The sequence below is a fragment of the Panthera pardus genome, unplaced genomic scaffold, assembly GCF_024362965.1.
Source record: "Panthera pardus isolate Hobbes unplaced genomic scaffold, ASM2436296v1 HiC_scaffold_13, whole genome shotgun sequence".
Taxonomy (NCBI): Eukaryota; Metazoa; Chordata; class Mammalia; order Carnivora; family Felidae; genus Panthera; species Panthera pardus.
The window spans coordinates 25,759,414-25,772,420 of record NW_026526688.1 but is presented as its reverse complement, the minus strand read 5'-3'; the positions used below and the strand labels follow the sequence as shown (position 1 = coordinate 25,772,420).

The window sequence follows — 13,007 nt, the reverse complement described above, 5'->3', positions numbered from 1 at the left end:
TGAACAATAAATATTAGAATGTATTAACTTTGTTCTGAGCCCTAATTGAAACAGATATAAAATTAATAAAAACATAAAATTCCATATTCTATCTCTTCTTTCCTATTTTTGTTTTTATTTTTTTTTTTTAACGTTTATTCATTTTCTGAGAGAGAGCGAGACAGAACATGAGCAGGAAAGGGGCAGAGAGAAGGAGACACAGAATCTGAAGCAGGCTCCAGGCTCTGAGCTGTCAGCACAAAGCCCCATGCGGGGCCTGAACTCACCAACTGAGAGATCTTGACCTGAGCCAAAGTCAGACGCTTAACCGACTGAGCCACCCAGGCACCCCTCTTCTTTCTTATTTTTATCCCTATAAAATTGGACTCTTAGATCTTTGTCTACTTTTCCTCCTTTCCATGTCTTGATTCTTTTGTATTAACATATAGGAAGCACACAGTCATCATTTGATATATATTTGTCTTCCTTTTTCTTCTCTTTTTCTCTTCCCCTAGTGCCTTTCTCCTTTTCCTTGTCATTCCGTGTTTCTCCTTTAAAAAGAAAAACTGTATTGGCACATATTTCTGGCTCCTTTCTTTGTTTTTGGGGGAGAACCCTGTTTCTTCTGTTACGTATGCGTTGTTCAGGAGATTAACTGTCCAAGTATCGGGCTCCAAATTGCTGTTTCCTTGGTTCCAAGGCTTATAAATATTATGAAATCGTTCAGAAAGATTTTATTCTCCAATAAGCTCAGCAGGTTTTTCCAATAAGTGTACTCACAGACAGCCACATAAACAACTGGCTAAACATTCCAGCTGATTGACATAGGAGTAATAAATCAGGGAGTTTCAGTTTGTCCAAACATTTCTAACAAAGTACTGAAGTAGCTGAGAAGTGTGCTAATGACTAACAGTCACAACAGAACGAGGTAATTAGAGAATGATGGTAAGTAAGAATAGGACCCACACACTGTTACAAGCTGAGGATAAGGCAGCATCCTTCCTGGATTCTTTACATAATTACTGTTCCCATCCATTTATTGAGATCCCTAATCCTCATATATCAATTAGTTGTGACTTGGAGGCTGTAGCTAACATAATTCATCCTTAATTTCACATCGAATGTTTAGAGAAAGCTATTCAGTATCTAGTAAACACACGAATCTAATGTTGGTAAAATGAGTTTCTTTTCTTGAGTGGACCAGTGGGGTCACTGACCTGCTGCCATAATATCACATCCTTTCTAAGAGCAAATATACTTTTTTTTCACTGGTTACTGGATAATCTGACATCAGACATCATCTTAAATTATTAAGAAATCCTCAGTTAATTTCCCTATACCGTCTCCATAAGGGTTGCCAGCAAGGTGTTTGTGAATCAGAATTATTGTGTGGGTTGTTGAGGTCATAGTGCTTGGGTTCACATCGCAAGCACTGGGTTTATCTGTTTCGTTAGGTCTTTTTTATGTTCTTCAATAAAGTTTTATAATTTTATTCCAAGAAAAAAGAGAAAAGAAATCCTCAGTTAAATTTCTTCTGAGCTAAAAACGCGCTCCGCAGTTTTTTGTACATACTATTACATAATCTAATTTCATGGGGATACTGCCTTGAAATAAAATCCCCACTCATCTTTGAACCTAGTGATCTCCAGTTTCTAGGTGTCCCCAAGAAGGCACTAACTGAGTGGCATTCATTCATCCTGGGAGTGGCAGGACACAGCTGAGAAAGAATACTCTGCTCAGCTTTGAGTTTTAAAATGCTTTAAAGTACATAGTAAGACAACTGTCTGAAAGTGAAAGGGTTTTCTTAAATTGAAATATAAAGTACATGTAAGTGTACACAAAATAAGCACACTTGTGTAACCAGAACCCAGATCAAGAAATAGAATATTATCCGCACCCCAGGACAGTTCTCCCATGCTCCTTTGCAATTACTACACCTCCTGGTAACCATTATCCCACTTCTAATGGCAAAGATTTGTTTTACCTGGTTTTGTACTTTCCATAAATGGAGTCCTACACTTGATACTCTTTGTGTCTTTCTCTTTTAACATTACATTTATGAGACTGATCCATCTCATTGCATATAGTCACAGACTTTTCATTCTTGTTGCTCTACAATATTTCATTTCATGAATCCATTACAATTTATTTGATCATTCTACTGATATTAGGCATACAGATAGTTTCCATGTTTGCGCTGTTTTGAAGAGTGCTATGTGGAAATTCTGTCTCTTGGTGAACATGTGTGTGCATTTCTTTTGGATATGTATACACATACATAAAGAGTAGAATCTCTGAGCCACAGGATATGCATAGGTTTGGCTTTGGTTGTCACTTGCCAAATAATCTTCCAAACAGGCTGACACAGTTTACACTTTAACTAGAACCATATTCTAATTCTGGCAGCCCCGTGTTCTCACCAACACTTCATATTCTCATTTTTCTTCATATTAGCCATTCTCTCATGTAAGTGTCACACTGTGGTTTTATTCTGCAACTGCCTGTTATGAATGAAGATGAGAACCTTTTCATGTGTTTCCTGCCCATCTGCTGCCCACTGTGAAGTTCTGGGTGGGGGGGAGGGTTGCCCATGTTTATATTGATTTATCGGTCTCTTGATTAATGATGTGGAAGAATTCTTTGTATTCTGGATACAAGTCCTTCGTCAGATGTACGTACTGTGACTATCTTCTCACATCCTGTGGGTTGAATTTTCACTCTCCTACTAATGTATTAGTTTTAATACAGTCTAACTTATTTATTTTCCCTTTTATGGTTAGTGCTTTCAAGGACCTGTTCAAGAAATCTTAACCTACCTCAAGATTCTATAGATGTTCTCTCTCTTCTTCTAAAAGCCATATTGTTTTACCTCATAGCAAGAGGCTTTAATTCAGAAATATAGTCAGTAGGTATTTTGAGATGGAATTAAATAAGAAAAAAAAAAAAAACCACGTGTGTTTTCCATTGAGCCAAAACATGGAACACTGCAGAGAAAATAACGGTGCAGAAGGAAACTCAGGATAAAAATGTAACAGAAGTTCCCATCACAAACAAAAGACAAATCCCTTCTGGTGATTGGGCCATGAGTTTAGAGGCTATTAGCTCAGTCTCTGAGCTGACTTTCCAGGAATGGTTACTATAGACACTGTTCTGACGATACGCAGCTATAGTGAATCCTCCCTAGGGACAAGGAGCCACTCCTGGGGATGAGACAAGGTCTCTCAGAGTTCCCTGTGTTCTCTGTAGGTCAAGTGCAATGTCTCATCTCCTTGATGAGAGGCTAGGAAAATCTTTTCTCGTGAAGCCTTTTCAACTCCTCTGAATATTTTTACTGTTTATACATTTGTGTGGTAGGTGTATAGTTTGACAACAATCGCTAGAAGTATTTCATCTTTTGGTGCTCACATCAAATCTCAAGGTTGCGCTTGGAATTGTGGGTATTGGACATATGTCTCGGTGTGCACCCATTCATCCCTGTTTCTTTACCCAGAAACATGGCATTAAGAAAAACTAAAAGGTGGGAGGGATGGCTTACAGAGGGGCGCAAGGAAACTGTGTGGGTGATGGCTATATTCATTATCATAATTGTCTCATGGTGCCCAAAGTATGTCCATCTAAAACTTACCAAATTGCACACGTTAAATATGTGCAGTTAGTCATATGTCAGTTGTACCTAAACTGTTAAAAATAAAATAAAAAAAATTAAAAAAAGATATAGTTTATTTGGCTGGAGTTTCATTTTCCATTTACTCATTAAATGTGGTTAGACCTGTTATACTTAAATCTAGTGCTAGGCAAAGATGTATATTTAATGTTGTTTCTTTAGTAGTTCAGAATCTGGTAGAGTTACTTAAGTCATTGTAATACTTGGTAGACTATGAAACACATCGATTTAGGGATGAAGGAAATTACATTTATTTGAGAAGTTTGGAGAAAACCACAGGCAAAAGTCACTTCTTGGCTCACAATATTAAATTAAGTTTTAAAAAGTGGGATATAGTACTATATCCTGTTTTCTCCCAATTTTGTTATATCTATAGTAAAGAGGAAAATGTTAACGTGTATGAAGAAAAAAGTAGGATAGACTCACATAGTCACAAGGTCCCTTTTAATAACATAGGATTGATAGTCTGTTTTATCATTACCTATTCGGCATTTATGATGAGCTGTTTATTCCCCCCTTTTTTGGCTTAAAACATACATCCTGTCTGTCCATCAAGAGAAATCGCTCGGGGTGGGGGCGGGGGGGGTGTCCTACATCATGCTATTTCCATGATTTTGCAGAGACACGGCAAAGGGTACTGGAGCTATAGGCCAGCTCATAAAGCTTCTCCCCAGGTGTAATCCACATCTTTTCTGATATTTAATGGTCAAAACAAGACACATGGCTTTGCCTGAAGGAAGTTGAGTGGGGAAGTGCTATCCTGATCACATGCCCAGAACAGGACATCTAAACATTTGTGACTTCTTAATGATGACCCGGTGGCTAGAAGAATTGCTGATGTCCTTCTCTTTGTACCTCTCTCCATGGGAAATACATCAAGGCACTGACCTCTTTTGTTAGTTTCCTATCACTTTCTCTCCTCTCTTCCATTTTCTAAGGACTACAAACTAGAAGTAGAACAGAAAAAGAAAGCTCTTGGTAGAAGTAATGCTGAACGAGAGAGGACTCTTGTGCTGGCCAGGTCAGAAACTCAACAAGAGTAAGCACAAAGGGGAACAGACGGACCCTGAGTTGGGTAGGAGGAGTAGCCCCCAGGACTGCAGGAACCAAAGTTTCCGGGAACAGAACCAGGATTTTATGCTTGCCATGATTCTTTTTCCCACCGCATTGGTCTCTCGTCTATTCACTTTGCCTCACTTCATTCTCTATTACCTAAAGACAGATCTTTGCTATGTGGGGAAAGTTAGCCACTGGCAGCCCGACCTTCACATTTTTACAGGTCTGTGATGCCAGAGGTGGGGCCACTTGTTCTTTAGCTCCACACGGAGCTATCTCAAGGAAGGACTCTGATTGGCTCACCTTGCATCGCCTTGAACCAATGATTGTGTCCCGATAGAGATACCGTGATTGGCCAGGCCTAGGTCCCCTGCTCATCCAGGGAGGACAAGATACCAATTATCGGAAGAAAGGGGGTTGTGACAAATAAAATAATAGCTACTCTAAAAGATATGCCTAGAGGGATCTTTTAAAATTATAAAACCAGGGGTGCCGAGGTGGCTCAGTTGGTTAAGCCTTGGACTCTTGATTTTGGCTAAGGTCATGATCTCACCGTCATTGGAGGAAGCCCAGAGTCAGTCTCTGTACTGGGCATGGAGCCTGCTTAAGATTCTTTCTTTCTTTCTCTCCCTCCCTCCCTCCCTCCCTCTGCCCCTCCCTTACATGTGTGCACTCTCTAGAAAAAAAAAAAATTAAAAATTAAAAAAAATTTTAAAAATTGTAAATCCAAACATGTTACCTACCTCCCCCAACCCATCTACCAACTTAAAACTATTTTCTACTTTCCATTGCACTTAAAACAAAATCCAAATTAGTGCTTTGAATTTTCAGTGCATTACTACATCTGACTTCTCCTTACCTTTCAAATTATTTTCCCTTCTCTCATGACTCACCAACAAGGCATCAGCTAGCTACAAGGGCCTAGAATTTGACAGCCCACAGGTTAAAAAGCCTGGCTAAACCTAACCCTATCTCCCTAGCTTCACCCTGAACCCCACTCGTATTTTATAGTACCAACCTCCCTAGCTTAATCACATGATCTAATCCACAAGGAATTTGCTTATATGCATAAAATTCATATGGAAAATATTGCGGGAAATTTAAATCCAGTGTTAAAAATGTCACCTTGGATAGCCCCAGCTCCACAAATCAGTTTCATAGCTAATCATTCTGCAGTATATACTCTTAACTGTAAAATACAATAACAAAGTGGACTTATATTGTTCACACACTTTAAAAGAGCTGCTTGTTTACGGTAGAGGCCAGAGGCAGTTTGGAAGAGGACTTAGTGAAAGGTCTCCAAGGGGTACTGTTCAGATACTACAAATTCTGATCTTGCAGGTAGAGCCAGATTGAAGATAATTATGTTTATGTTGATTGCCAATTACCATGTGCAAGTAAAAGAAAGTAAAATTTATTTGTTTTAGGGTTCCTCCAAATTGTATTGCCGGATCTGATTCCTTGAGGGAAAAAAAAAATTTAAGCAGACGTAAGTCTACTGAGATGTTGATTAAAAAGAAAAGCGCTCAGTGTTTGGGTTTTTCTGGTGTGTAGGCAGTTATAGCCGGCCATATGTTTACTTTGTAAATTCCAGTTGAGGGTGCAATATAAGCTGTTTCAGTTTGGGTGGAAGTTTTGTCAGACCTCACAAATGAGATTTGTACTCTGTTAGGAGTTTGCCAGATTTTCTGCAGGGGCTGTGGGCAGCCCGTAGTAATTAAGGATAGTCTACTGCTCATTTGCTTTCTTAGGAGTCAATCCTGAAAAGCTCTTCCTTGCCATAGAATGGATGATGGAATTGAAATATCATTTGGTGATAATTATAGTAATAACTGTTTGGGGCAAGCATCACCAATGGATAGGATGCTACAACTAGTGGATGAGAGTATGAGAAACAGGATATTTATGTTGTCTCAAAGTATCTCTACACAAGATATTTCTTTCTTTCTTTTTTTTAATGTTTATTTTGAGAAAGAGAGAGAGACAAGTAGGGAGGGGCAGAGAGAGAATCCCAAGCAGTCTCTGCTATCTCGGTGCAGAGCCCTATGCAGGGCTCAAACTCACGAACTGTGAGATCAATGACCTGAGCTGAAATCAAGAGTCGGATGCTTAACCGACTGAGCCGCCCAGGCACCCCTCTCCACAAGAGATTTCTTAAATGCAAAGGAGGGTAAGAAGGGAGGTACTTTGCAATAACTAATCAGATACCATCTTGCTCAAGCGCTTTCTACTTTCCAGGGTGGGACTGGTGAGGGGGAGGGAGGGTGGGGAGCGGGACACACAGGCTGTCTGCTGTCTAGAGACTGTACCCCTCTCTTGTCACTCTTTCATCTTCAAGTTTGTGAGTGTATCTCTTCCCACACTCCCCAGGGTCACTCCCTTTTCTACCAAACCCAGTGCCACCCTCTGGACTCAGGATTAGTCAGTTCTGCTTGTGTTTGTTCGTTATTGAGCATCTGCCGTGTGCAAACTCTGGCAGATTCGGCATTAAATAAGGCGAGCCCTTGAACTCTAGCATCTTCCAGCCAGTGCTAGAGGCAAGTATCCAATCAATGATTATAGCCCTCTGTGTCGGTGGCAGCGTGCACGGGATGCACGGGAGTAAAAGGGGCAGGAGCAAACTAGCTGATACGCACCAGTGGGGCCAAATGGGTTCTTAAATGATTGAAAATACTTTCATATTGATTGGTAAAAAGCTACAAGCTGAGCCCCTGGCCACTTCCCTGGGATACTCTTCACTCACATGCCACAAGAGAATAATTCAAAGATTAAACCTAACCCAGCAGGGGCCTCTAAGACTGCTCTTTCATTTTTCTCACTCCTTTCTGATTTCCTGATCCTGCATGAGAGGTCAGAGAAGGCTTTCTGCAAGAGGTGATGCTCGTGTCAAGAATGAACAGAAGTTAGCCAAGCAAAGCATAAGTATCCATTCAGGCCCCTGGATGAGAGAGAGTGTGTCGCGTCTGAGAAACCATGGGGCACTGAGCAATACAGCCTCATCTGATGCTAGGGAAGGGCGGTGAGAAATAGCTTCAAGAGATAAGTTGAGGCCAGATCAGAAAGAGCCTTGTATGCCCTACTAAGACACCTGAACTTGACTGGACAAGCTATAAAATGCCTTTGAAGAAATCTAAGGTGGAAAACAACATTATTAGATTTCTGTTTTAGGAAAACAGTTGTGGATAGTTCCTTCCATAAGTGAAGGAAAGGGATTGAGGGGCAACCAAAATCTGTCCCCCCAAAATCTGTTTACGGCTATGAAAGTAATTCAGAAAAGAGGCGAGCACCTTTTCTAAAGCTGGATCAGTAGGGAGATTGAGAAATGGTTAGCATCCAAAGACGTTAAAAAGGTCGAATCAATAGGGCTTTGTGATTGGATTGGAGTGATGAGCTACCTGTTATAAAATTTTAAAACTTCTGTAGCATTAAATAGAATGATTTTATCCAGGGTGAACCATTTGGTGAACCTTTTGTATATGCTTCCAGAATTAAGAATTGATCCTGTACAGGAACTCACACTGACTGGCTCATTTCCAAACCATTATTTTCTGAAGATATGCAGGTAAAAACTATGCATTTGCTAGTCTTTGGACAATTATGGTGGGGTTACAGTGCAGATTTTGTTATTTTCAGTTAAAAAAAAAAGTATAAGGACAGTATGACCTTGGCAGTTGTAGGTTCCTAATCTTAGAAAATCTGCATCCTCCTTCAGCTCCTTCTGCTGTGTACTCTGACCGGCATTTCTTGGGGGCGGCCCCATTCCCAGGATGGATCATGAAGCTGCCCAGCTGGAAAAGCAGCATGTACATGATGTGTATGAGGGCACCGCACCTTACTTCAATGACCTGCAGAGCAAAGCCTGGCCTCGCGTCCGCCAGTTCCTCCAGGAGCAGAAGCCGGGCAGCCTCATCGCTGACATAGGTAACCCCGGGGTTGTGCCACATAGTCTGAAATATATTCTATTGTGCCTTTCCTTTTCAGATTCATTTTACATTTTTGTTCTACCCAGAAGTCGAAAATTGTGTCTTTGGCCTGCCAGGACCTAGAGTATTCACTTTATAGCAGAAATTCATCAAGTCAGAAAGTTAGGAAACTTCCTGAAAGCTACATTTATACAATGGTGACCTTTTCAAGAACCTCTGCATACATCCTCCCTCGAAATCGACCTGACATTGAATGAATAAATCATGACAAATGACTGCGGGTGAAACTGACCGTTTGAAATGTAGAGCGACTCACATTTGTAAATAACGTTTTGGTGGCTCACCTTGAGCGGCTCTCATGCCTTCTACAGAAGAGCCAGAATTGTGGGACTACAAAAGAAGTCCTATAACCTCTTATTAATCTCATAGATCCTTTCCCTTAACTATTCTGTAGGTCTTTCATTATTGGAGCATATCTTTAATTAGGTCATACCTTCATAATCACTGATTTGCCTGGAAGACTTTGGCTCAGTGTCTTTCTGAATCAGTGGTAAACCACAACCCAGTAGATCTAAGACTAAGTTTAAGACACGGTAGGGTTTCTATTTGAGGCATGTCCATCTAAAACTGTTTCCAGCAACTGCATGCAGACTGTGCCCAGAAGTCATAAATTTCTGTAGTTGTAAATTCCATCTGATTTGCCATTTACTGTAAATATTTATTCTAAATATTAGCAAGAGATATTAGTATTAGTCCCAGTGCCCAGGACTTTTAGCATGTTAAGGATGGTATAAGCAGTGTGGAATTTGGGGAAGGGGTGCATATCACGTAGAAATGGAGAGTCTCTAAAAAATCTAGCATGTCATTTTTTTTTTTTAATTAAATGTGGTTTCAGAAGATACCTCAAGTTTGGAACTCTTACCAACCACAATGTTAGCAAAATGCCAGAATATTAAAATAGGACAAAAGGAACCATTTAATAAGTGACTTTGGGATAACAGTATCATCACATGCTACATTCTCATATCTTACACCAAAAATTCCAAAGATTTGGGTATAAGAAAATGAAATCATTAAAGGACTAGATGACTGACAATTAGATTTTTTTTTTTTAATATCCACCTAGGACAAAGCCCCTCTGTAACACCAAGTCAGAAATCATAAAAGAAAATACAGTTGTTATTATTCACAGTCCCTATGTCAAGTTTATAAAACTGCCATGAACACTGAATTCGTGCATACTGAATTATGGTCCCTAAAAGAAATGTAGGATTAGGGTTCCTGTGAGCCTCTGGTCACATTTTTGTCAACTGATCAATACCTAACCTTGTTTCATGTGTATATCTATTTGAAGACACATTATTTACTATATAGTATAGATTCATTAACATTGAACTCAAGGCCAACACACTATAACTCAAGCCTGAACAAAGTTTACTTAACATGTATATCTTGTCCATAAGGCTCGTGATAGCCTTCTTGGGCTTAGGAACCCTACACACCACTTGAGCCCTATGCTCAGAGGCCATTTTAAACAATGAAATCATTGCGCAAAGCACAAAAATGCAAAAAAAAAAAAAAAAAAAAAAAAAAAAAAAGTGCCACTAAATAGACCACATAAAGGACCCTTGTTGGTAGGGTGAGAACCAAAATAAGACATGGGTAATGGGCCCCTTAGACAACTCAAATTTTTCCAAAATTTTTGTTCTATACGCCGGCTTATTGGTAACCACCGTGTAGGTGCTTGAGTATTGATTTGGGGGTAACAAATAAATTTTATCCAGCACGTGAACATGCAAATACAGAACCTGTGAGTAATAAAAATGGACTACATCGATATCTTTGACCATATAAAAATTTAAAAGTTCTACAAGGCAAATATCTAGACAAATATATAAGTTAAAAAAAACAGACAACTGAGTAAAAATATCTGTAACTTATCTAATAAAAATACTGGATCATTTGCTTCACCTACAGAGCATTCTTCAAAGTCAGTACAAAAGAATATGGTGAACAATTCAAAAGAAATAGTGAGGAAATATGAACAAACGATGAAAAAAAGGAGGAATCCCAATTGCTGAAAATTTTTTTGATAGGTAATCCACTTACATGGCTCCGTAACAAAGGTACAAAGGGGCGTACAGTGAAAAGAGCATCCCGTCCCAGTCCTGTGGCACCAAGTAACCCATGCCAGAAGCAGTTGGCTTCTTGTATAATCTCGAGAGAGTTCACTTAAGTATAAGCATATTTGTGCATACAGGTGTATATATGGGTGGGTTTCCTTCTTTGATTATGCAAATGGTGGTATGTTCTACAAACTGTTAGACACCTAACTTGTGTTTCCTTTAATATCTGGTGGAGATCATTCCATGTTTGTACTTACAGAGCTGCCCAGTATTAAAGCTGCACACCATTCTCTGATAAATAGCACCGTACTGACAGATATATGGTGTTTGCCATATTTTGCTACTACAAATTATGGTACAAATAATATTCCTTGGGTGCCCCTGTGAAAATTCATAATAATATCCAGTAAATATTTGTTTACCCATTTGTATCTTTCAAATTTTGTGCTTTTACATTTTTACTATTCAATAAATCAATGGTACTGTTTTGATTACACAAGGGGATAGGTTTTAAAATAAGAGTGAAGTTAAGAAGTAAATGAAAAAGAAAGACAAAAGCCCAAGGAGAGTAGAAGAGAAGAAAGTAAGCTAACACGACTATCTCCAAAAAGACATTTTTTTTTTCTTTCCCAGGTTTTCCACTTGGCTAAAATCAATGGTTTGTTATATTGGTTAACTTGACTGGTTACTAGATTAGCAATCCATAGTTAATTACTAGTAAAACTTTGCATAAATAATCAACATCTGGCCATAATCAGGTTCCAGTTGCCTACAATTTTCTAGGCTGTTTTCACTATTTAAGTGGTGCAACTTTTAGTCGACTTAGATTTTATTCACCACATCACCCCGTTCCCCATCATTCCATCACCAAGAGTTCCTGATGGAAACTAAGTCGTCTGGGCCAGTAACAGGAATCAAGTGAGCAGAAATTACAGCCTAAGTGAAAAGAACTTCGAAGATTCAAAGACAGCAGAAATCCAAAGTACTCTCAGGAAATACTATGATCTCTTCAATCATGACAATATGGCTACCTCAAAGGGGCTAGTCGCTTAAGGACATTAGATGGTTCATGGAGGGTGTTCTGGGGTTTGAGATCTTTGTTTAGATTAGTTTGGAAAACAGGAAGAAGACCAGAGCCAGATTCTTTTTCAGCAAGGTTACCTTTTTACCTGACATCAGAGACAACCATCTGTCCTAATAGTATTAAAAATGGTATTTTTGTGTACATAACAAAAATTTCCTTTTCAATAATTAAGATTCCCTTTGCCTCTTAACTCTATGTATTTATTCCCAGTCTCTGTAGTAAGATTTAATTTACTAAGTCATTCCCTATTTACCATTCCTTCACGGAGTCAATAAAAATTTAGAACTCTTGCTCCATGGCAAGCACCATGCCTACAGAATAAAACGTATCCCTTCATCTCTGCTTTCAAGAAATGTATATAAAATGGGAAATAAGTAGGCTTTACTCTTGTCTTTCCTATGGGAAAAGAGAATTCTGTTTCAGATAAAGGTCTTAGCAAAAACTCTTAATTTAAAAAAATGTAGTTGTTCCTGCAAACTCGAGAGGAAACATTCAAATTAGTTATTTCTAGCAAACACTCGCCCACCATGCACCAAAACATTTCGTTGAATTGAGGCAATTATGTTTTCTTCTTTGAGTGTGGTACAGAATAGAAAATAGAGACGAATGTAAGCACACACTTTGTTAGCTCTCTTCAATACTGTGAAAGGTTATCATTTAATGAGATTCTGTAAAGCAGCATGACTTGTGTACTGGAGCTTGCTGCCGTATCAAAAATGTTTGATATACTTCTTGCACATTTAAGATAATGGGGTCACTAGGCTTGGCAGGAGTTCTGATTTCCTCATTAGGATAAAATCTTCCCCTCTCTATCGTCTCAGGGTAGGCAGTTGGAAAATAAATAATTGCATCATGTCTGCGAGATCCACCACTATGCTTCAAAATGAATGCCATCAGAAATGAAAATGGGATAAATTGAGGGTGCCATGGGCCCTAGATGGTGATGCTGAGATTTGACAAGGACTGGGTTGCCTCAGTATTGCCAGACGCCCTCTGAACACCTCCCTCTAGTTCTAATGGTCCATGAACCTGTTCTTTCTGTTTTTACTTTTTAATTCCTGAATTAGTGTACAATGTTATATTAGTTTCATGTGTACAATGTCGTGATTCAATAAAAATAACCTCAAAATAACCCCCAAAACAAAAACAACACAGCGATTCAACAGTTCTATACG

At 39.1% G+C, this 13,007-nt stretch overlaps 1 protein-coding gene across 5 annotated transcripts in view; it reads left to right on the top strand.

Moving 5' to 3' along the window:
- The window catches only part of TRMT9B (tRNA methyltransferase 9B (putative)), a 73,203-nt gene that overhangs the window by 45,219 nt on the left and 14,977 nt on the right, over positions 1-13,007 (top strand). For 4 of the 5 annotated variants that reach the window (XM_019466780.2, XM_019466782.2, XM_019466779.2 and 1 more), the window contains exon 3: positions 8,412-8,620. In XM_019466780.2, the coding sequence (XP_019322325.2) occupies positions 8,467-8,620 (154 nt within the window). In that variant the 5' untranslated portion in view covers positions 8,412-8,466. The remainder of the gene's footprint in view (positions 1-8,411; positions 8,621-13,007) is intronic. The other variant, XM_019466783.2, reaches the window with a different exon arrangement.